The sequence below is a fragment of the Phaseolus vulgaris genome, chromosome 8 (genome assembly GCF_000499845.2).
Source record: "Phaseolus vulgaris cultivar G19833 chromosome 8, P. vulgaris v2.0, whole genome shotgun sequence".
Lineage (NCBI taxonomy): Eukaryota > Viridiplantae > Streptophyta > Magnoliopsida > Fabales > Fabaceae > Phaseolus > Phaseolus vulgaris.
Window position 1 is genome coordinate 6,570,176 of NC_023752.2, and position 24,648 is coordinate 6,594,823.

The window sequence follows — 24,648 nt, forward strand, 5'->3', positions numbered from 1 at the left end:
ATTTGAGAAATAATGACTTTCCTCTTCATGTATATGTCCCCAAACAGTTCTTTATTCCAGAACTTCAAATTCTATTTCAGATTTTCAATTTTTCTTTCAAAATAAACAAATCATTCGCCTCAAAATCATATGTAACCCTTAATCCATAGTCTATATGTGAACTTTTAACAACGACCTCACAATGGTCTGAAACTACTTACTATCAGATCATATTTGGAACCAATCATATGACACCAATATTCTGTCTAGTCTACTATTTATCATCCTATTTGGTCAATACTACGTGCACTTACAATCTATCATTGATAGGTCACACAATCCTAAAGTTTTGATGAAATCATTCTTATCTTTCTAAGACTTGTCTCCTCTGGATTTACACCTTTTGTTCTTCCTTACTTCTAACCGCATTAAAATCTCCTACCACACAACAGAATCTATTGTACTCATTTCTTCTACTTCTTATTATGTTTTCCCACATTTCTAATTTTTCATTAAAATAATATACATTAAGAATATAAATGTGATATTTATTATCCCACAATTCCTGAACAACCATAAAATATATTTTAAAATTTCAAATATTATTTACTGTACCGTATAAAATTGCCTTTAAAATAATGTAATTCAGAATATATTTTTAAATTTTAGATTAGATAATTTAAAATATATTTTTATATTGTACAATTTAAAATAATTTTGACTCATGAATAATTTGAATTTTTTTCACACTTGAACGTAGAGGATTTTAAAAGAAAGAGCTGCTTCCAAGTTGAACACGATATAGAAAAAACTATCTCAATAATAAAAAAACATAAAAAAAAAAATATTACTAAAGTTTTATCTAATTAATTATATATATAATGTCTAAACCTTTTGCTCTAAATAGAAACAATAATTAAAGTGGTTGTGACTAAAACTGTAGTAATAGTAACCAAATAATTATCAGTACTAGCCTTTTCTATTGTTGTTTATAAATTATTTGAAGTTTTCGCAATCATAAAAATAAAGAAGTCTAAATTGGTTATCTGTAACAAATATACATTACAAAAAGGGCTCGTCACTTTATATTTAAAAACACTTAAAAAATTTATTAATTATTTTTAGCGAGATATGTATATTTCACAATAATAATGAATGCATATCACAACAAGTAAAGAGACCACACAAGCATAATAATTTTAAAAAAAAATGAATGGCTTTCGTATTCTCATTATTCGACATATTTATTCTTAAACAAGAAAGATGCACAAGAAAAATAAATTTTAATATTAACCATCATTTAAACTAAGGAAAGCATAAAGAACATAACTAATAAAAAATAAAAAATGAAAAAAGATGAACTTTTTTTGTCCAAGACACATGATTGAGATATCTCAAACAAAGAGTTTGATAATTATATGAACAATAATAATAAATTCCTGATTTATGTCAAAATTGAAAATATGTAGTATCTTTTAGCATAACTAATAAATAATAATACAAAATTTGGAAAAAGAAATATTAATTTTTATGATTGCTCTACTATTCAATTTAAAAAGATACTGAAATATATGATTAAAATAAACTGGAAATAAGCTATAAAGATTTATATTAGATTGATGTTACCTTGTATGAATTTGATAGGGTTCCCTGGAGAAAGAAGATGTTGTGGAGTTTGGTGAAATACTTGGGAAAGGCTTGTAATTAAGAAAAGTAGAAGTTAAATAATGAAGAAGGAAATAAGAGAGATATGAGAAAGTTTGTATGTTGAGTATACTGTGAGAAGAAGAAGAAGAAGAAGAAGAAGACTTACAGATTGTGTTGGATTGAGGTGATCTAACAAAATGAGTTTTTTTTCCAGAAGATGATATTGAAAGAGAAGAGATCTAGTTGCAAGCTTATTGACAGAAAAAGGAAGCATGGAAAAAGAGTTAGTGTGTCTTTGTGAGGATGGAATATATCGGACTACGAGCCCTTCGGAATAAGTGCATTATTGGTAAAGAACTCAATTCTTTGTCTTTCTACCAAGCAAGGAACGTCAAAGGAAAATATTTTCTTTTAATTACTTAAACAGGGACACATATTCTGCTTTATTCATTCAGTATGATGCATGTCATGAAAGCATTCAGCAAATTTTCCGATTCACTTCAGCTGTGATTTTCTACAATTTAACCCGCAATGTTATGGCTGCTACTTCAAATTGCTGCACTATTCAATTTGTACCGTGCTCTAGCTGCTCCACAATGCTGTTTCGTGATTCACGAGCCAAAAATATTGGAAAAAAATAACAACTTTTTTGTGTAAATTAAACTAATTCAACTTCATGTTACAATGGTAACTTTTTTTCTCCTTTAAAACAATTTTGATGGTTGAGAAAGTAAAAGAATTTGCTGTACTCTGTTGTGTTCGACTGGACTAGTTTCATCTCTCCAAGTGCAACTGCCACTGCCAAAATACCACTGGCACATCTATTAATCTATCAACATTTTTCCCCATGAGTGTCCAGATTATCCTAATCTGTTAGATAAATTAAATTAACAAGGTTGAATGTGTCTCTATAAAACATTCAAATCATTATTTCATCTTTGCCCCCAGATTCATAGTTCCCCCATTCTTGTTCTCTTTACCAATCTTTCTGTAACTGTATCTACTATATTGTTTTATGTCTCCATTTCTATCCTTCAGTGTACCCACATATTTGTGTATTTGCTTTTCTACTAAGTACAAATTCAGGCTAAAAGAAAACCATTGATTTGACAATATGAACAAGTATCATTACCACAAGTATATTCAGCATAGCTATAATACGAATATTAAAGAAATACAATGCTTTATTTCATTTGTGTGGTTCCCCTGCATAGCTTTTTTTTAAGAAACTTCTGTGTTATTTTAATCAGCATGTACCAATTTTTGCTGACAAGCTCGAACATTTTTTAAGCTTTTGAAATACCTTCCTTGGTTTGATGTGTAAACTATCTTAATTGATTGTTTATGAAGGGTCTGGTTCTGATCTGACTGATTGCCCTTTTTGCATACCCTTTCTTCAATGGTATTTTAGAGTCCAAAGAAGGTAAACTTAGTTGCTGCTCTAGTTCGTGGCATGCTTGCTAAAGATGCATTGATGCAGTTGGAATTGACGATAAAAGGAGCAGCAAAAACTGTTTATCAGGTAGTAACACTTGTTGTCTTTTACTTTCAAAGTTCCTCTTTTTCCCAATTATAACACCAATATAAAAATTCTAATATCCTTACTCTTCCGTGCATTTTGCCTGCATATAACACAACAATTTGTGATTATTTAGATTCTGAGTTATATTCATTTTTAGTGGAGAAAAGAAAGGTTATATTCTGTTACCTTTCTATATGGTAAAGCAAAATTGGTAGCATTTGTTTTAAAATCCTACACATTGTAGGTCATCCATTCAGCCCGAGCAAATGCCTCACACAATCACGGGTTAGATCCAGAACGTCTCATAGTAGGTAATATTTCGAAGTTCATAATTATTAGAAGTGAAGTTTAGTTACATGAATTACAATAGAACATTGTTTAATCTATATAGCTGACCTCATCTAGTGATGAAAAGGCTTAATTGTTCTATCTCTGATTATCCCGTTTGTTGTTTCTTACAGCGGAAGCATTTGTAGGAAAGGGATATTTCAAAAAGAGACTTGCCTTCCATGCCAAAGGAAGATCAAGGCTCATAATGAGACCAGAATGCAGGCTAACAGTTGTAGTGAGAGATAACTCCGGAAGAAAAGGCTGAGAGTTCACAACTAAGTGGGAGAGAGAACTTGTGCCTCATCAACTTACTGAGACCACTCCTGTTTGGGGCCGCAAAAACAAATATAGTGGTCAAAACTTGAGTGCTGCACCTGCATGAGCCCCACTTTGTTTCCAAGTTTTCATGCTTCATGGCATTTTGTGTATGGATTATTCTTCTTGGCCATCACATAATATGGAAACAGTTGAAAAAATTGTCTTGCAAATGATAGAAGTTTGTGTTGGATCACGTTCAGTATTATTTTCATTTAATAGCTTATTTTTCTTCCTGCTAGATACTAAAAAGGATATGCCCTGTTCAATCAGCAGCATGAAACTCCTCTTGTTTTAAGTGCTAGTATAACCCTGTGATTTTTTAAGATAAGGGTATTCTTGCATCATTTTATTAAATGAATTTAGTATCAGGTGTAACTTCAATTTCATATGTCAAATCTTGGTCGGGGAAATGAAAAATTGGTAGCTTAAAACTGCCAAGAAATTGATTCCACTTTTGTGTTAGTTAGTATATTTTATTATTATTTTGGGCTGTTTGCGCTTTGGGGCCTTCTTTTATTTTCTGTCACCACGTATCTTAGATTTAGTGGGTTTTTACTTTACAGATTGTAACTTTTTGTAATTGTGAATTCTCTCCTTAATTCAATTTCATAATAGCATTCACGTTTTTTCCCTCTTTCTCTGGTCAGAACCTTTCAACCCTTTTAGGGTTTATTTTCCCTTCATCTCTGCATCATTCTCATCACAAGTTCTTTTCATCATTCCCGAAGTTCTTCCGCATAATCAAGACAGAGGATTTATTTCTATTATGGTATCAAAGCTCTTCAAGAAGAGCTCTGCTGTGCACTCTGAATTTCGTCTTCTTCTATGAATTTCGTTCTTCACGGTTTCTTGTTCCAAATCTTGAATTTTTTGTTTCTCTTTCGGATATGGCTGAAACCGTTGGAACTGAGGGAACCACAGTGCAATTGTCTCAGCCGAATGCAACGAATCAATCGGTGGAACAATTGAACTTGATGAACAATTGCCTTTATCTCCATCCCAGTGAGAACCCTGCTGTCCCTTTGGTCTCGCCGGCGTTGGACTCTACAAACTATCACTCTTGGAGTAAGTCGATTATAACGGCGTTGAGCGCGAAAAATAAGGTGGAATTTGTTCTTGGCACGTGCCCATGTCCACTCAAGAACCATCCCACTTACTCGGCTTGGCACAGATGCAACAATATGGTCGTCTCGTGGTTAGTCCATTCTGTCTCTATTCCCATTAGACAAAGCATCGTATGGATGGATATAGCTTTAGATATATGGAATGATTTGAAGAGTAGATATTCTTCGGGGGATTTATCTAGAATTTCAGATTTACAACTGGGAGTTGCTTCTTTACATCAAGGTGAATTGACTGTAACTGACTATTTCACTAAGCTGAGAATAATTTGGGATGAACTAGAAAACTTTAGACCTAATCCTGTATGCATTTGTGAGACAAAATGCTCTTGCTTTGTTGCTTTTACTTCTCTTATCAACCAAAGAAAATGTGAAGACCAGGCCATGCAGTTTCTAAGGGGGTTAAATGAACAATATCTTAACATAAAATTTCATGTACTTCTTATGGAGCCTATACCTCCTATAACAAAAAAATTTTCTCTTGTGGTGCAACAAGAACGTCAACTGGACAACAACTTTTCTGTCTCAAATATTAATAGTGCTAATTCTAATCGCATCTCTTCTTCTGTGATATGCACCTTTTGTGGTAAAAATGGCCATACAGAGAACGTTTGTTTTCGGAAGGTTGGGTTTCCTAATCAAGAAAATAAGTCCTTCAAAAATAATGGGAATAAGAAAATGTGTACCCACTGTGGAAGAAATGGTCACACCATAGAAACTTGTTACAAGAAACACGGGTATCCTCCTGGATACAAGTTTTATGGTAGTAAAACCAATCAGGTTAATAATATTGTTATATCTGATTATGTGCTTTCTGAGCCTTGCCAAAAAGAACAGGAAAAAGGGGAATATCACCTCACAGCACAACAATATCAAGTTTTGTCAGATTTGTTTAGACAAAGCACCAATAATAACACTGCAGCCAATATTCAAGTAAATCGGGTGGGCTCGTTCACTGCAGACACCAATCACAAAATGGCAAAGAGGTCTCCAACTGGTAACATTCTTACCTTAAATAATTTACAGCATGGTAGAAATTATTGGATTCTAGATTCAGGAGCAACTGATCATGTGTGTTCTTCTTTATCTGAGTTTACTTCATACAAAAGCATTAAACCTATTTCTATTAGTCTACCTAATGGCCATCATGTGTTTGCAAAATATTCTGGAACTGTGATTTTTAATCACAAATTTTACCTTATTGATGTCTTATATGTTCCTCAGCTTTCCTTTAATCTTGTATCTACTTCTAAACTTTCTTTAAATATGAACTGCAGTTTAATTTTCTCCTCCAATAATTGTATGATACAGGACAATACAACCAAAGAGAGGATTGGTATAGTTAGTGTCAAAGCTGGCTTGTATGCTTTTGAATCTTCTTTTTTTCGTAATACTGCTACACACACTATTGCTCATTCTTTCAATTGTACTGTCAAAGACATTAATCTGTGGCACTATAGAATGGGGCATCTTTCAGATGAAAGATTAAATGTTTTGAGAACTAAATACTCTTATATTCCTGCTGAAAAACCGCATGTATGTGATGTATGTCATCGTGCCAAACAAAAGAAACTCCCTTTTAATTTAAGTAAATCTCATACTGCTAGCATCTTTGAATTACTGCATATGGACATTTGGGGTCCTTGTTCTGTCATTTCAATGCACGGTTTTAGATATTTGTTAACCATTGTGGATGATTTTTCACGTTTTACTTAGGTTATTTCTTTACACACAAAATCTGAAGTTAGAAATCATATTGTTAATTTCATTGCTTACGTTGAAAATCAGTTTAAAACTACGGTTAAAACTATTCGCACCGACAATGGTGCTGAATTTGCCATGAAAAATTTATTTTCTTCTAAAGGCATTGTTCACCAAACCACATGTGTAGAAACACCTGAACAAAATGGTATTGTTGAAAGAAAACATCAACACATTTTAAATGTTACCCGTGCCTTGCTTTTTCAAGCAAATTTACCTTATTTATTCTGGAATTTTGTTGTACAACATGCTGTTTTTTTTAATCAATTGCACTCCCACTCCTTTGTTGCACAACATTGCACCCTATGAAAAATTGAATAGTAGACCATATGATCTTTCTTCTTTACGCGTGTTTGGATGTTTGTGTTACTCTAGCACGCTCACTGCACATAGAAAGAAACTTGATGATCGTTCTGTGCATGGTATCTTTCTCGGTTTTTCTTCCAACACAAAGGGATATATTTTTCTAAATCTTATAAATCATAGTATTGAGGTATCAAGGAATATTACCTTTTATGAAAACCATTTTCCATATCATTTGAACAAAGATTCCTGTATGAATTCCAACAGCCTTTCTTTGCCTATTCCTCACAATTATGATTCAAGCTGTGATATTATTTTTCAAAATGATTGTCATCCTCATGAGACTATGGGTACTGCACAAATTGATGTGGACATGGATCCTAACCAAAATGAAGAGACCCTGGATGATACACAAATTGATGATCTGAACATACCATTGAGGAGATCAAATAGACAAAGAAAGGCACCAGCATACCTTGCAGATTTTCAAACTGATTTGACCACCTCAAACAGTGTAAGTACTAAATATCCCATTAATAATTTTGTTTCTTATAAATCTTTATCTCCTGCTTTTAAATGCACTGTTCTTTCTATCTCTTCCCATTCGGAGCCTCACACTTACAGGGAAGCTTCAAAACATGCCTGCTGGAAACAAGCTATGCAAGAGGAGTTGATTGCACTTGATGCCAATCAGACTTGGCAGATGATAAGTGCCAATGTGTAGTTTTTATGATTGAGAAAATTGAACACTTTGGAACTTAATTGTTGCTTAATGTAAGAAAATTACCCTAATCTGAGAATTATTGAATCTGATTATATATTTTTTGAACCAAGAAACAAATGAAGAAATTTAATCTCAATTTTTGTGTAAATTGCAGATGAATATGAAGCATTGAAAGAATGTATTCAAGCTGGCATTGAAAGAGAAAAAAAAAGTAAAAACTTAATTGGATCACAAGAAGATTTAGCTCAAGCTAGAGGATTTAGCTCAAGCTAAAACTGTCCAGAATTGATTAAAGGTGCAATACAATTCTAGCCCAAGCTAGAATTGCTAGCTCAAGCTAAAACTGTCCAGAGTTGATTAAAGGTGCAGTACTGATCTAGCTCAGGCTAGAATCGCTAGCTCAAGCTAAAGTTGATTATATAAATTCTGAAACATAACTCAAAACCAGGGGTGGAAAACAGATTAGGTTTTTTTAGAGAGAGACTAGTGAGAGAAAGAGAAGAAACCTCTGTTCTTAGGAGAAGAACTTGCTTAGATCAGCCCTTCTTATGCAATCCAGATCAAGAATGAAGATTGGAGGAGCTATCATGAGTGGCTAAGTTCTTTCTAACTTGGGATTGAATGTAATTTATCTTGATCAAATGTATTCTTGGTGATATATATATAAAATTCTCTTTTCTACTTGTTCTTGGTATTTTCGTTTTATGCTTATTGCTTGATTCTGTCTGATCAATAGAGTCTTGATTTTGATCCTTAAATTTAACTGGAATGTACCTTTAAGGATCTGAAATAAACGAAAATACTTGATAACTTGTAATGCTAGGAATAGATTCCAGGTTATTGATTGCATGATAATTCTGTTCCTAAAGCTGGATGATTTGTTAAATATCTGAGGAATCAGTGTTTGAGAAATTATCTTATGAATTTCATCTGTGAGGAATCAAGATGAATGACTTTAAATTAAGCATCAAGAATAAGTAGTTTTGAGTATTATATATTGTATTATTCAAAATACAGATGATTGAGATAAACGCAATTCAATCCTAAGTATCTTTCTCTATATTTGATAAGTTGGTTTTGTTACGTCCTGAATCAAACCCTAACTCTCCGAGTTATTTGTGAAATCTTTAATTTGGTTATGAACAAAGTCACAAAATTATTTTCTATACTTAATGAGTTTTAAAACAGAACATCTTAATTAGAATTGTTTCCTGTGGGTTCGACATTCGTACTTTAAGGAGTACTATATTACAGTTGATTCGGTACACTTGCCGAGAAATATCAACAAGTTTTTGGCGCCGTTGTCGGGGAACAATTTCTTTTAAGAATTTCTGAAGTATAACTCATTGAGTATTGTGAATATTCTGTTTTATTTGTGAATATATACTGGTTTATATCTTATTCTTTTATCCTGTGCTAATCCTTGCTTGAGTTGTCTTAGATACATGTTATTGAGAGGACAGGTTCCTGAAGATCAATTGGAATTTGATCCAGAAATTGAGAAGACAGCTAGAAAAAATCAGAGCAAGAAGAGAGAAGAAAAGAAGAAGCAAGGACAAGCAAAAGGAGAATCTTCCAACACTCTCAACTCACACAATCAAACAGAGTTCCAAATGGCTGAAAATAGACAAAATCCACCTAGAAGGACATTGGGAGACTATGCTATGCAACAAGGACCAAGGCATTTCTCCAGCATAGCCATACCTCCTGCCACCAAATCATTAGAAATGAAGCCAGCTTTTCTTAGCTTAATCAGCACTCATCAATTCACTGGAATGGATCATGAAGACCCTTATACTCATCTATCCACATTCTATGAGTTGGTTGGGACCATGGGCTTCAAGGAAAATGATATTGAATCTGTTTATCTGCGTCTATTTCCTTTCTCACTTGCAGGCAAAGCAAAAGAATGGTTAAAGTCGCATCCAAATCAGAGTCTAAGTAGCTGGAATGATGTAGAAAAGAAATTCCTACACAGATTCTTCCCACTCTCTCGATACATCAAGGCTAAGTCTGATATCTCCACATTCAGGCAAGGGCCAGAAGAACCTTTTTGTGAAGCTTGGGAACGCTTTAAAGTGATGTTAAGGAGATGTCCTAATCATGGCTTTGAGGATATTGCTCAGTTGAACATATTCCACAATGGTTTGAGGCCTGATACTAAAATGATCTTAGATGCTGCAGCAGGAGGTACAATGATGAGTGTTGATGCAGAACAAGCTACAAGAATCATTGATGCCTTAGCCTCAACAGATTACCAAGCTCAACATGATAGATATTCAGTGCAAAAGAAAGGGGTGCTGGATCTTAGTACTTCAGATGCAATTTTAGCACAAAACAAGATTTTGACTCAGCAAATTGAGGCATTAACCAAGCAAATGACAAAACTGCCTCAACAATTACATGCAGTAAATTCTCCTTCAATTCAAAATCAAGCTTTGAAGTGTGATTTTTGTGGGGGAGATCATCTCAATGGCCAATGCTCTTACCAAAATCCATCAGAGGAAGAGGTTCAGTATATGAATAATCAAGGAAGGCAAGGTGGCTTTGCATATAATTATCCAAATAACATGGCTCAAGGATGGAGGAATAATCCAAATCAAGGATTGGGGTGGAAGCAAGAGGCTGGATCATCTAACAGACAAGTCCCTTATCAGCAGCAACCACATTATCCTTCCGTTCATGAGAGAACATCCAAATTGGAGGATACTTTTGAGAAATTCATGCAAGCCTCTCTATCTAATCAGAAAAATACTGAAGCATCAATAAGAAATTTAGAGACACAGGTGGGGCAGCTGGCTAAACAGTTAGCTGATAATCAAGGAAGTCAATTTTCAGCAAATACACAAACCAATCCCAAAGAGCATTGCAAGTCTATCACCACTAGAAGTGGGAAAGTTATAGGAAAAGGAATTGTAGATAATTTAGTTGTTGAGGAAGAGGTTTTGAGTGAGAGAGAAAATGAAAAAGAACAGATTGAGTGTGAGGGAGGAGAAAGAAGGAATAAGGAAGATGTTGTAGATATTGGTGAGAAAATAGAAAAAAATGAAAAACAAGAGAGGAGTGTTCCTATAAAAGATGTACCTTATCCACATGCTCCTACAAAGAAATGCAAAGAAAGACAATTTGCAAGATTCATGGATATTCTCAAAAGACTGCAAATTATCATTCCTTTTACTGAAGCTTTAGAGCAGATGCCTACATATGCTAAATTCATGAAGGAATTATTGACAAAGAAAAGAAAGTTCAATGACCAGGAAATAGTTGAATTGGAAGCTGGATGCAGTGCTATAATTCAAAAATCATTACCACAGAAATCCAGAGATCCTGGGAGTTTCACTTTGCCAGTTACCATAGGAAATCTTACTGTTGGAAAGGCATTATTGGATCTTGGAGCTAGTATTAATTTGATGCCTATATCAATGCTGAAGAAAATTGGAGATGTAGAAGTGAAACCTACAAGAATGACTTTGCAGTTGGCTGATAGATCAATCAAATATCCACATGGAATAGTTGAAGATCTATTGGTAAAGGTAGATAAATTTCTATTCCCAGTAGATTTTGTTGTAATGGATATTGAAGAAGATGTTGAAGTACCTTTAATACTGGGAAGACCATTCATGAAAACTGCCAAAGTTATAATTGATGTAGACAAAGGAAGATTGAAGGTTTGTGCTCAAGATGAAGAAGTAAGCTTTAATGTTTTTGAAGCAAAGAAGTATTCAAATGATCATAAAGAGTGTTTCAGAGTGGATGTGAATATTGTTGAACCTTCAATGATGTTAATCAGGCGTCAAGCTATATGACGTTAAACGAGCGCTTGCTGGGAGGCAACCCAGTGTTTTGTTTTGAAATGTGTCTTTAATTTTGTTTTGATTTAGTAGTATGTTTTAACATTTGATGTTTTTAAAACCAGTTTGATATGTGAAATGGTCATGTATGTTTGAAATGTTTGGTGAAATGAATAGATGGAAGAAAGCTTAGAAAGGTTTGAAACTTTTGGCAAAGACAAAATGAAAATTTTCAAGAAAATTTCATTGCAGGGTAATTTTAGCTTAAGCTAGAACTTTTAGCCTAAGCTAGTTATGCAGAAAAAGAAGAAAAAATTTTGTTCTGCAACTTTCGCTTGAGCTAAAAAGAGCTAGCTTGAGCTAAATCAAATTTGTTGCTCTCTGCCAAATTTTAGCCTGAGCTAAAATGAGCTAGCTTGAGCTAGAAAACTCTGTTGCTCTCTGTCAAATTTTAGCTTAAGCTAAAAAGAGCTAGCTTGAGCTAGAACAAATCTGTTGCTCTCTGCCAAATTTTAGCCTGAGCTAAGAAGCTCTAGCCTAAGCTAGTGAGATTTCTACAAAAAAAAAAAAAAAAGAACTGCAGCATTTTATAAAAATCACATTTTGAAAACCCTGCACCCTAACTCAGTTTCAGAAACACCCTCTGTTCTAAAAAAATCCCAAAGCTTCCATCTACATAACCATTCTCAAACAAACATTTCATCTACATTGTCATTATCAAGGTAAGTAATTACTCTTCTCCATAATCATTTTCATTGTCGTTTCCATTCAACAAAGCCCAGTCATGCATATTTCTGCTTCCAGTTCACAGTTTCGTTTTCAAATTGAAAGATTCAATCTTTTTGAAATTTCAATGTCTTGATGTTGAATAGGATTGTGGAATGGGATAATCAAAGTTAAGTACGGTTTTCATGGATTAAATACCAAAAATTATGCAGTACTAGTCTCTAAATGCCATTCTATATCATGCTTACCAAGTATTTGTTAAAATGTCAATCAAATAAAACACTTTGGTTTGAGAAATGCTTATTCTTACATGTGTAGAAAAATGAGTCATACCAAATCCACAACTGGTATTAAATAATCTATCGTTGACACCCACTGAATTTCATGATTATCTATCTTGGCCTGGGGACATGCACAATTTTTCAGGGGAGGCAGGAGCATATGGAGTTGGGACTAGAGTTGAAGATACACCAGAAATGGCAATTGAACCAACTGGAGCAGCAACAAATGATGAACATTCAAGTTCAGAATGATGATGTTGGCACAGAGCGGAACAAAGTCATAAGAGGAGATTGATACTTCTCATGAACAATGATTAGAAAATTGGTTTTATCTTTTTTGTTTAACTTTAATTTCAGTATTAATTTAGTTTAAGTAGTTTAGTTTAGTAGGTTGACTTTAGTAGTTTGGTTTAATATTTCTTACTTTAGATTTTGTTGATGACAAGCTTAAGTTAGTATAATGGTTGATGTTTGCATATTTTGTGAAGTGAAATCTTGTATATAGATAGATGATGGTATAATTTTTTTGGAAAAAGAAATCAAACCATAGTTTTAAATTAGAACAACTAAATGGATTGATCGGGGACTTAATTTGAAAAGGAATTTGTGGCTGGAACCATCACTCAAATTGAGAAAGGATATTAATGTGTAAAAGTTGGAACAAGGTAAATAGTTGAAAGCAATGTCTGAGAACAAATGAGGAATTGAATTTAGCCAACCAAGTGAGAGTGTGAAACCTTTAAACAGTTTGAGAGACTTTCACTAGTGAAGAGTTAATTGAGGTTGCCTAATTTTCTAGTCAATTTGCATCACAAAATCAAATATGGAGATGATTGAGGCATGTTTAATAGAGTTGGAGGTGAGAAAACTCAAAACCAAACAGCTAACCTTTGCAATATATGATGAAATGTGTAGAAAAATAACTTTTTTTTAGCCAAATTTGTTTTATTGCACCCTAGCTTCTGATATACATATATTGTCCTACCTTGTGGTATGCTAACAAAAGGAGAGCATAGGTGTAATTCAAATTTCTATAATTAAAAAGAATTGGGTTTGGTGTGGCTGCTGGGATTTGGAGAATGAAAGAAAAAAAAAAAGGAAAAAAAAAAAGGGAATAACAAAATTATCCAAATTCTCATTCTCTTTTCTAAAAAAAAAGAAAAAAAAAGAAAAAAAAGAAAAGCAAAAGGGATTACAAGAATATAAAAAGAAGCAATGTGAATGAATCTTATGGAAGGGATAATGGATAACACAATTAGAAAGTGAATTGCAAATATGCTAATCTTTTGTTAAGTGTGCATTTTGTTATCCTGGAAAAACCAAATTTTCTTTGTAACCCAGCCTCATTACAACCTGAAAAGACCTCAAGATCTATGTTTGTAAAAGTGTTTGTAATCAACTGGAAATGAAGGGCAACCTTAAATTAACTTGGAATTCAGTGAAAAAATAGGGAAAACACTCACCAGTGAGAAATGAAGACAGAAATTCCTTAGTTTGATTCTCAGTGAAGAGTAACAATTGTTTACCTTGGAAATTGAATACATTCTCATCCTGTCTTGGTTTGAATTGATAGGAAACACCATAATTTTTTGTTGATTAACTTGTGCTTTTTCCATGAAGTTGTTCTGATATTAAACTATAGATTTGATTTCTAAGGATTTTGGGGAAGAATGAACTCATATTTTTTGGGATTCAATTACTTTGCTTGAGGACAAGCAAGATTCTAGGTTGGGGGGAATTTGATAAGTGCCAATGTGTAGTTTTTATGATTGAGAAAATTGAACACTTTGGAACTTAATTGTTGCTTAATGTAAGAAAATTACCCTAATCTGAGAATTATTGAATCTGATTATATATTTTTTGAACCAAGAAACAAATGAAGAAATTTAATCTCAATTTTTGTGTAAATTGCAGATGAATATGAAGCATTGAAAGAATGTATTCAAGCTGGCATTGAAAGAGAAAAAAAAAAAGTAAAAACTTAATTGGATCACAAGAAGATTTAGCTCAAGCTAGAGGATTTAGCTCAAGCTAAAACTGTCCAGAATTGATTAAAGGTGCAGTACAATTCTAGCCCAAGCTAGAATTGCTAGCTCAAGCTAAAGTTGATTATATAAATTCTGAAACATAACTCAAAACCAGGGGTGGAAAACAGATTAGGTTTTTTTAGAGAGAGACTAGTGAGAGAAAGAGAAGAAACCTCTGTTCTTAGGAGAAGAACTTGCTCAGATCAGCCCTTCTTATGCAATCCAGATCAAGAATGAAGATTGGAGGAGCTGTCATGAGTGGCTAAGTTCTTTCTAACTTGGGATTGAATGTAATTTATCTTGATCAAATGTATTCTTGGTGATATATATATAAAATTCTCTTTTCTATATTTGATAAGTTGGTTTTGTTACGTCCTGAATCAAACCCTAACTCTCCGAGTTATCAACAGCAGATTACCACACGGACTGGAAGTGGCTCGGGCATTTTTCTCCATTATTACATACGGATTTAGCAGTGAATGGGATTCGAAACCAGGTTCCTTCAGCAACCAAGTAAAATTTAACCACTACACCAAGCAAATTCTTTAGTTTTATTATGATTTTTATTATACTTATTATTATTAATAATACTAACAATATTAATAATATTAATAATACTAACAATATTAATAATACTAACAATATTAATAATACTAACAATATTAATAATACTAACAATAATAATAATATTAACAATACTAACAATATTAACATATGAATCACATTTAATTTATCTATAATCTACTTGAATCTAAACATAATTTATTATATTATCTATTAGTATGAATCAAATTTAATATATGTCATACTCATAGTCATCATATTACCTATTACATTAAAATCAACTATCATATTAATTATTATTTTACGATCATATTGACTTAATTAAGTTCATTATAGGTAGTTGGTTTTACTTGTGTGTTATAGTAAAGAATATTGTCAACAAACAATATTATCTTTTAACATAAAATGATGAATTTTACATTAACTATTAATTAAATCTCTAATACAGATTACTAGTTAGCATATCATTATAGTTTAAACTATATTAATTATTCCATAAATCTATGTAAAAAGTTGTTACTAAATAACCCTTTCTACTAATATATAAATCATAATGACAAAGTGATTAAATAATTTATAATTTAAAATATTTTAAAAATTATACATTATATCAATTTTAATGTATGTAAGTAAATATTTGAAAATAAGATTTTTTTTGTCGACAAAGAATAAAAAAAATTAAACAAAACATTTTAAGGATATTTCAATCCTTATACAAGAATCTCAAATCAGAAAAGAAGTGTAAGATACAAGCACCTATATAGCCATCTAACAAAAACTTCACAACTACCTATAATAACCTATATTTGAAAATAAGATATCAAATAATTTTATATTAATATATATATATATATAATATGAAAGTAAATTTAAATTTAACCATGAGTTTTAAAAAATTAATGATTAAATAAAGAAATATATTAATCAATATATATGTATTTATAGTATTAAAGTTATATTAATATTATATAATTTCTTCCTTTTTCTCTCTATCTATCTATATCCGGATAAAAGTAATATTACTCAAGTCAAATAAAACTACTATACACACGCAATAAATATCTAAATGTATATTTATATCAAAATTAATATTAATAATATGAATATAATATTGATAATATGAATATAATATTAATAATATGAATATAATATTAATAATATGAATATTAATACTAATAATATTAATAAATATTAATAATAATATGAATATTAATACTAATAATATTAATAATAATATTAATAATATGAATATAATGTTAATAATAATATTAATTATAACATTAATAAATATTAATAATATAAATAATATTAATAAATATTAATAATATAAATATAATTTATTTTATTATTATTATTATTATTAATTATATTAATATATATAAATTATATTAATATGTATAAATTATACTAATATGTATAAGTATAATAAAAATGATAATATGACCAAAGAACTTAATTGGTCTAGTGGTCAATTTGATCCAGATTGTAATTTTTTGTTCATCTAAAACTGAATCAAAAGTTTAAATTGATGCCATGGTTAGCTAAGCCTCATATATACATGTAAATCTTTCATTATTTTTTTCATCAATTCCTCATAAAGCTACTGCCAACCTATTTTTACACTCATTATTTCTATTTCTTCTTTTTTTTATTTCATAATTCATTATTTATCATGGTTTCTTATATCTGCATCTTTCTCTTTATTTTGCTTTAATTGTTTGAAAAAACATTAAATTATATATCTTATGCAAAGTTGTTGCAAACGTTAAGAATAAAAGAATATATACAAATTCAAAAAACTCTCACAATGTAATTTATTTTGTATTTTCATGTGCCAAACATATTTTGTGAACCAACAAAATCTGCCTTGTTCATTTTTTTATATATAAAAGAAAGCTGAGAAAGAAGTTGGAGATTATGATACGTCACTTCAATGCATGCAACTTTAAAATTTCTGAAAATATTTTGTAATGTTTATTTTCTTTCCGTTATTATCATGCGAGACGACAAACTTGAAACTCCTTTCTTTTGAATGCTTATCTGTTTTCTCTTCACACCCTTTCCTTTACGGCATTACCCATCCCGTACAAATGCACTTTCTTTTTTATTTCTTTCACATCTACAGAGAGTTTAATAATTATGTATTATTATTATTATATTATTATTTAAAAATTATATCGATTTTGCATGCGGGAGTCTAGAAATCAAAAATTCAAGGCACTTGGAAATATTCAATGAGGTAAAATCTAAAATGAAGAAAGGTCTAGGAAAAAAAGTTAAGATACTTAATTATTCAACAGTTATAATTTGCCAATTCTAGAATATAGAAATAAAAAGAAAAAAATCTGCACACCCTTATCTTCTTGAACTTAGGAAACATTTCTTGCAATAATAATAATAATAATAATAATAATATTATGAGAAGAGTAAATGTCTGTATTTTATTTATTTTTCTGTGTGCCCTCTTAAAAATGAAGGGAGCAGAAGGGTGAGAGTAAAAATTTAGCCTGTTTTTATTACCTTAACTAGCTGAATCATCAATGTTCAACAGATAAAGTATTTTCCAGAATTTTATATTAGAAGTATGTTACTAATCAAATAACCAAAACATTCTACAATAGCAGTTAGAGATAATGTTTATATCATACCTACTATATATTAGACACTGTTGACCCATTATGGTTCTGGAATTGGGCACAGAGGCTTCTGCACATTCATCTACAACACTGTTCAAGCAATAATGTAGTAACCACCTGTTTCATGGGACTGAAAAGAATTCATAAAATGGCTTCCAGCTCAACTTTTTACTTGTTTAACAGCACCAGCTTCCTAAAAAATAAAACAAAAAATTAATTTATTTTATTTTAGAGTAACTGCACTTAACATCCAATAAAATTATATAACTAGTTAATATCTACTATTTTCGTTTTTATATGATTGTAAAACATTGTTCTTTTCTAATACCTATATTATCGTAAAAAGTAATTTATAAAACTATATTGATAGTTATATTGACGTAATTAAAAGATAATATCTTATTGAAAATAATCAGTAACTTTTTTAAAATAATTAATTATCAGAAAATTTAATAGATATATTATAACTAATGGAATAACTAAGAAGAAAAATAAATAAAAAATATTGAACACGAGAAAAAAAAATAGAAAACTTCCGAACTCCTATATCCACGTGCGTATTATTAATTTATGAAAAATATTCGTAACATATTATGTAACACACTTTTAATTATTGATTAAAATTTATTAAAAATCATAATATATTATGAAAATATATCTTATTAATTTTTTAAATAAAAAATTAAAAATCCATTTCTTTTCGTTTTCTGTGTTTTTTTCACTTCTTTTCAACTACCATTCATTCCCTGCAATGCACCAACTACTTTTTTTTTTATTCTTTTACTTTTCATATTATGCGTTTTTACTGCACAATTTGTTATCTTAATTTTTACTGCTATTTTTAATGGAGTTTTTCTTCTTCTAATTATTAATTTTAGAACCATTATTTCAGAAATTCAACTCCTTTATAGTAAAATTATATTTTATTTGTTATGATTAATCGTCTATTAACTCATACACATAAATAATTATGCATTTTTACGTTATCATGTCAATCAAACTGCTGTATATGTTTATTAAGGGCGTTTAAATTTCAACGGAATGTTAAATTTAGTGAGATAAATTTCATATTACATGCCAGATAAATTATTTACCCGTACAATATTAAATATTACAGAATCTTATTAAAGAAAAGTCACCTGAAATAGGGGTAGTATAACTTTAAAAAAATTAAGTCAACGCTACTTCATAATCTGACTTATAATTTAATTGCCATAAACGAAGTGATTGAAATCACCAGACGCATGATTGCCATGTGCTTATAATTAGATATTAGCCATTATTTCAACTAAATTAAAAAAAGTAATATCTAAAAATATAAATATAATTAATTAAATTAACAATTATTTATTATTTTAGTATTTAACATTGAGCATTTATCAAATTCATATTTGAAGTTGAGAATTATAAGAATTTCAGTTATTTATGTGAATTCGTGTTAGTAATTATATCATGTTATCTCTCTATCTCAGAAACTCACAAGATAAATTTTGTGAAGTTAAATGTAAAATTTCAAAAGTTGCATTACTACATTATAATCACTTTTTTTTTATTTCTATTATTCACTTAGATAAGATTTCACACCGACGTTTAGCACGTAACTAAACACACGTCTCAACAGTTTTTGCACTTCACACGTGTGTATTGCCAGCTGGACGCAGACTTCAAAGTAAGGACCACTTTACACGTGGCGGTTTTTATCCAAGTCATCTTCTTTTAAAGTAAGGATCAGTTTGGTTTACCTTCGATCACAAAAATACCCGTTTCATATACATTTTAAGAAAAAATTAAAATTTACTTTATTTGAAGATAAATAATATTATATTTAAAATATAAATGAATATATTCTTAAAACTTTCAAATATAACTTTCAAAATTAATTTTGTTCATAAAAAAATACAGTTATTTACTTTTGTTAAAACTAGTTAAAATAGCTCTAAAAAATAATACATACACTAAAGTTAATGTGTAATGTAATTTTGTTTGTCATAAAAAATATTACCATTTATATTTAATTTATATAATATATATTTTTAAATTACTTTTAAATATAATTATTTCTTTTATATAATATGTGTGTGTTACTTTTTTTCAACCATTTTATGTAATTTTTATTTTTCAAAATATCTCATACATTATAGTTTTTCTCACAATTACTCTATTTAGTATTTAATAATGATTCCAATTATTTTGAATTTTTTTTAAAATAAAACATAAAAACACCTATATTTTCGCTAATCTTCAGTAAACGCGCTGTTGTGGTCTAAAATATTAAATTATGTTTAGTTTATTTTTTAGTTGAAATTATTTTTAAAATGATAAATAAAACATATTATTATTCTTTATATTTTTTTAAAAACATGGTATTTTTAAAAAAATAAAAGACATACTATTATTCTTAAAAATGATAGTATATTAACATATTTTTAGAATTTCGTACATATTCAAAATTTACCCAATCACAACGGTCGCAATGTCTGTCCTAAAATCAATCTTGACCGTTGGATGGAAAAACATGTTCGAGCTTTATGCCACGTTGCTCGAAGCACAAACTCCCTTTCTCCGTTGACAGTGTAAAATAATGCCTTTTACAGAGAGAATCTTCATCTTCGAGACAGCGAGGCTGACACATTATCTTCCATTTGCAGGGAGAGAGAACGGTTGAAACAATCAAGTTTGATTTTTGAATTGTGGGTGTGAACATTGAAGTGAATACTTCTATACTGCACTTGGTAGTTAAGCTTGATTACTTTCTCAGGCTGAGCTGGTATTTTTTTTTTTCTCTTGATTTTACTTTGAATTTTTCAGATTTTATTGTAACCATTGACTCTTGGTGGAAAGATTCTTCTGATTTCTTCACTTATATTATATTATTATTAAATGAGATTTCGAGTGTTTTGTGTCCGTTTCTCAATTATGAAGCAGAAACCGTTTCTGGATGTTTCTGATTCTGAGGAAACTTCTTCTGGTTTGTAGTGTTGTGTCATTTGAGCATGAATACATACGCGTTTTTGTTGAAGATCAAAGTTTGTCTTGATTGCTCTAAGCATTACCTTTAAATGACTCAATGTTGTTGAGAGTTGTCAAAGCAAAGTCTTGCCATTTCTATGCCACTACTTTAGTGTGTGTCTTTGTCAGAGATATAGAGTGTGTGGCTGCTTTGTGAATTTTGAAGATTAAGACACAGCAATTTGCTTTCTCAGTTATCCATTCTTAAAAGGTCGGTGGGTTGGTTCTGTAATTTTTTTTATATTTTTAATTTTGTTTCTGGGTTGTTGCTTTGATTTGATCCTCCTTCTGGAAAGAAAAGTAGTGTTTTGTTGTTCTTTTTTGTGGTTTTGCTTCTGGAAAAATTAGATTTTGTCCTTCTGTACGTAGATATCACCAATCAGATCATGGAACACGGGGACTGTAATTGTTTTGGGTTTTACAGAAACATTGAGGATTGGAGAACAAGGCTTTTGTGCATCATCCAATGTCTCTCTCAAGAGGATAAACTCTTGGAATATTAAGCAAATCATCTTAATTTGAGGTATATTTCATATTCATATATTACTTTTAAATACTTTTTTTCTGGTGATGGTTCATTGTACGAACTAGCGTGTATACAACTGTAGACAGGGACTTGTGTCTTCCCTTCAAAGGAAAGCCTCTCCCTTTCTCATACCAGTAGCCTCATTTATGAGGAGAAAGAAGGGAAAACACACAGCTAGGAAAGACTTCTACTTTTCTCAAACCACTGATAAGGGTCAGTGTCTAACTGATTAACCTCACTTTTCTCTCTAGATTCATCTTTGACACACTCTAAAACAAATATTTTCTATCATGGTTCAAAAGTAAAGTTGGGGTTTTGTTTCTTATTGACCAATATACCCCTAGAAAGGATACAATATTACATCTGTGCCATGTGTTAGGTGTGTCTTTTGGAAGGGTACTCTTGGATTTGTGTCTAAAATATCTGCCGACGGCTTTTTTTTTGTTTGCCATCAAAAGTATTTTCCTTCACTTTCATCAACCATACTATTTCATCTACCATGGTTTAGTTGTAGAATATCAATAATGTTTAATTTACAACAAATTTATTAAGTGCTTATGGTTTTCCGAGGGCATTGAATTGGCAAAGTGAGAGAAAAGACTTGTGGGGCATGTTTTGGTACTTCAGTTTTGTTGGTCGAGTCATGCTTTCAGTAAACAAGCTTTGTGTGTGCTCATATGAGATTCTCGAAGTTGTTGGGGGTATTGGGGTGGTTGTTTTTTTGTGCCTCAGAGTTTTCTATTGGAGTCTTAATTTATAATTTACGGATTATATGATTGCAACTGCTCCACCACAGCCTTTTATTTTCTATGCCTGATATCGTTTTTCTATTTTACCAATTGGCATCTGGGGCATTTCTTTGAAGGCTTCGTTTTCTTGTTTTCCATTTGTGGCAGCTAATCATCAGTTCTGCGCCTACCGAACCAAAACCATGGTGGAAGATGGTGATGCAGTTGATGCACGGTCCACAGAAGAGTGGTTGTTGCATGCACAGGAACTTGTTCCCGTTGTTCTTGAGAAGGCAAGAGAGGTTAAGGGATTTGCTGGTAGATGGAAGATGATCATTGCAAAATTGGAACAGATCCCCTCAAGATTATCAGATTTGTCAAGCCATCCGTGCTTCTCAAAAAATGCTCTGTGCAAGGAGCAGTTGCAGGCTGTGTCGAAGACACTGGGGGAAGCGATTGAATTAGCTGAGTTGTGTATGAAGGAGAAGTATGAGGGTAAGCTTCGGATGCAGAGTGATCTAGATGCATTGACTGGGAAGCTTGATTTGAATTTGCGGGATTGTGGGCTTTTGATCAAAACTGGTGTGCTGGGTGAGGCTACTTTACCATTGGCTGTGTCTAGTTCTGTGGCAGAATCAGATGTTGCAGCACACAACATAAGGGAATTGCTGGCGCGCCTTCAGATTGGCCACTTGGAAGCGAAGCACCAAGCTCTAGACAGCGTTGTTGAGGCCATGAAGGAAGATGAGAAGAGTGTTTTAGCTGCTCTTGGTCGGAGCAACATTGCTGCTTTGGTTCAATTGCTTACAGCTACCTCTCCCAGAATAAGAGAGAAAACAGTTACTGTTATATGCTCGCTTGCGGAATCTGGTAGTTGCGAAAATTGGCTAGTTTCCGAGGGAGTTCTGCCACCTCTTATAAGGCTTGTTGAATCTGGCAGTGCAGTGGGGAAGGAGAAGGCCACAATATCCCTTCAGAGGTTGTCTATGTCAGCTGAAACAGCTCGTGAAATTGTGGGGCATGGTGGGGTTCCTCCATTGGTTGAACTTTGTCAAATTGGTGACTCTGTGTCACAGGCTGCAGCTGCTTGTACTCTGAAGAACATATCAGCTGTGCCTGAGGTGAGACAAACTTTGTCTGAAGAAGGGATTGTGAGGATCATGATCAATCTGCTTAACTGTGGAATTCTATTAGGTTCCAAAGAGCATGCTGCAGAATGTTTGCAGAATCTCACTGCAAGCAATGAGAATCTAAGGAGGAGTGTCATATCAGAAGGTGGAGTCAGGAGTCTTCTGGCTTATCTTGATGGTCCACTTCCTCAAGAATCCGCTGTTGGAGCATTGAGAAATTTGGTCGGATCGGTCCCAGAGGAATCCTTGGTCTCTCTTGGTTTGGTCCCCCGATTGGTTCATGTGTTGAAGTCCGGATCCTTAGGTGCTCAGCAAGCCGCCGTAGCCGCAATATGCCGAGTTTGCAGCTCCACAGACATGAAGAAAATGGTTGGTGAAGCTGGTTGCATCCCTCTCCTTGTGAAAATGCTTGAGGCCAAGTCAAACAGTGCTAGAGAGGTTGCTGCTCAAGCAATCGCAAGCCTGATTGTTGTGTCTCAGAATACGAGAGAAGTTAAGAAGGATGATAAAAGTGTGCCAAACTTGGTTCAGTTGCTTGATCCAAGTCCTCAGAACACTGCAAAAAAATATGCAGTCACTTGCCTTGGATCACTTTCTTCAAGTAAGAAATGTAAGAAGCTAATGATCTCGTATGGGGCAATTGGGTATCTGAAGAAACTTACTGAGATGGACATTCCAGGAGCTAAAAAGCTACACGAACGGTTGGAAAGAGGAAAATTAAGAAGTTTGTTTAGCAAGAAATAGTGGAAAAATTTGTTAATTTCCTTTTTTGTACCAAGAAGCAAAATGCTAAGTTGCAAACTTGAATGAAACAAGTTTGCTAATCTATGTATTATAATCAGTGTTAGTTTATATTATAAATATTTAAATTTCTGTACACACTCCTTTTTTCTGAAATTCTTACTGGAATCAGAATAAGTTAAATCTACCTGTTCTGCTGTAATTTATACTATTTAATCAGTGTGAAAATTTCAAACTCAAGATGATTCTCTTCTGTCTTCATGCAGTGATTTTTAAATTTTTTTTGTAATTTATCGGCTTTGTGAATCTGTATAATGATTGTAATCAATGTTAAGCTTTTGTCTCCTCTGCTGCGTGGATGTGTTTTGTTCTAAATTTAGGTTCTTGAAGACTCTGATTATTCCCTTTCGATGCTAGCATGTGAAAAAGTTAAAACTTCTGTGAGATTCTTTAACCCTGCAGTGGATTTTTCTTTTTCCTTGTGCATTTTGTCAATGAGAAGTAAGGGTTCTACAAAAAAAACTTTAAAAAGTACAAAATGCATAAGAGGAATTGATTATGGGATCTGAATAAGCAAGGAATATAAAAAAGAAAGAAAAGTAAGTGACTATGATGAGATAACGTAATATTTGTAATGGTTTTTCTTTTTCCTTTTCCATTTTGGATTAGTGGTGCTTTTAGTTCTGGAAAAAGTTTTGAATTTGATTTTAGTTTCTGTCTTTTTAAAACTTTTGTTTTAATTCTATATTTTAAAAACATCTAAACTTTGATCTTTGTAAGAAAG

General features: G+C 31.8%; 2 protein-coding genes and 1 pseudogene across 12 annotated transcripts; 2 read left to right on the forward strand and 1 right to left on the reverse strand.

Annotated features, from left to right (window-relative positions):
• Nucleotides 1-1,609: 1,609 nt before the first annotated feature.
• Nucleotides 1,610-4,034, forward strand: LOC137826736 (large ribosomal subunit protein uL22c-like). The gene is made up of 4 exons (XM_068632857.1): nt 1,610-1,975; nt 3,038-3,148; nt 3,393-3,459; nt 3,610-4,034. The coding sequence occupies exons 2-4, from the start codon at nt 3,080-3,082 to the stop codon at nt 3,741-3,743; spliced, it is 270 nt and encodes an 89-aa protein (XP_068488958.1). The 5' UTR covers nt 1,610-1,975; nt 3,038-3,079; the 3' UTR covers nt 3,744-4,034.
• A 5,675-nt stretch (nt 4,035-9,709) lies between these two features.
• Nucleotides 9,710-9,815, reverse strand: LOC137827381 (small nucleolar RNA R71; annotated as a pseudogene).
• Nucleotides 9,816-20,284: 10,469 nt separating this feature from the next.
• Nucleotides 20,285-24,000, forward strand: LOC137826737 (U-box domain-containing protein 4-like). 11 transcript variants are annotated; one of them, XM_068632859.1, is made up of 5 exons: nt 20,373-20,497; nt 20,707-20,950; nt 21,109-21,262; nt 21,348-21,478; nt 22,162-24,000. In XM_068632859.1, the coding sequence occupies exons 4-5, from the start codon at nt 21,412-21,414 to the stop codon at nt 23,865-23,867; spliced, it is 1,773 nt and encodes a 590-aa protein (XP_068488960.1). In that variant the 5' UTR covers nt 20,373-20,497; nt 20,707-20,950; nt 21,109-21,262; nt 21,348-21,411; the 3' UTR covers nt 23,868-24,000. The 11 variants fall into 11 exon arrangements, with proteins under 11 accessions (XP_068488969.1, XP_068488965.1, XP_068488962.1 ...); XM_068632861.1 differs by lacking the exon at nt 20,707-20,950 and having other exon boundaries at nt 20,297-20,497; nt 21,164-21,262; XM_068632863.1 differs by lacking the exon at nt 21,348-21,478 and having other exon boundaries at nt 20,311-20,497.
• Nucleotides 24,001-24,648: the final 648 nt, after the last annotated feature.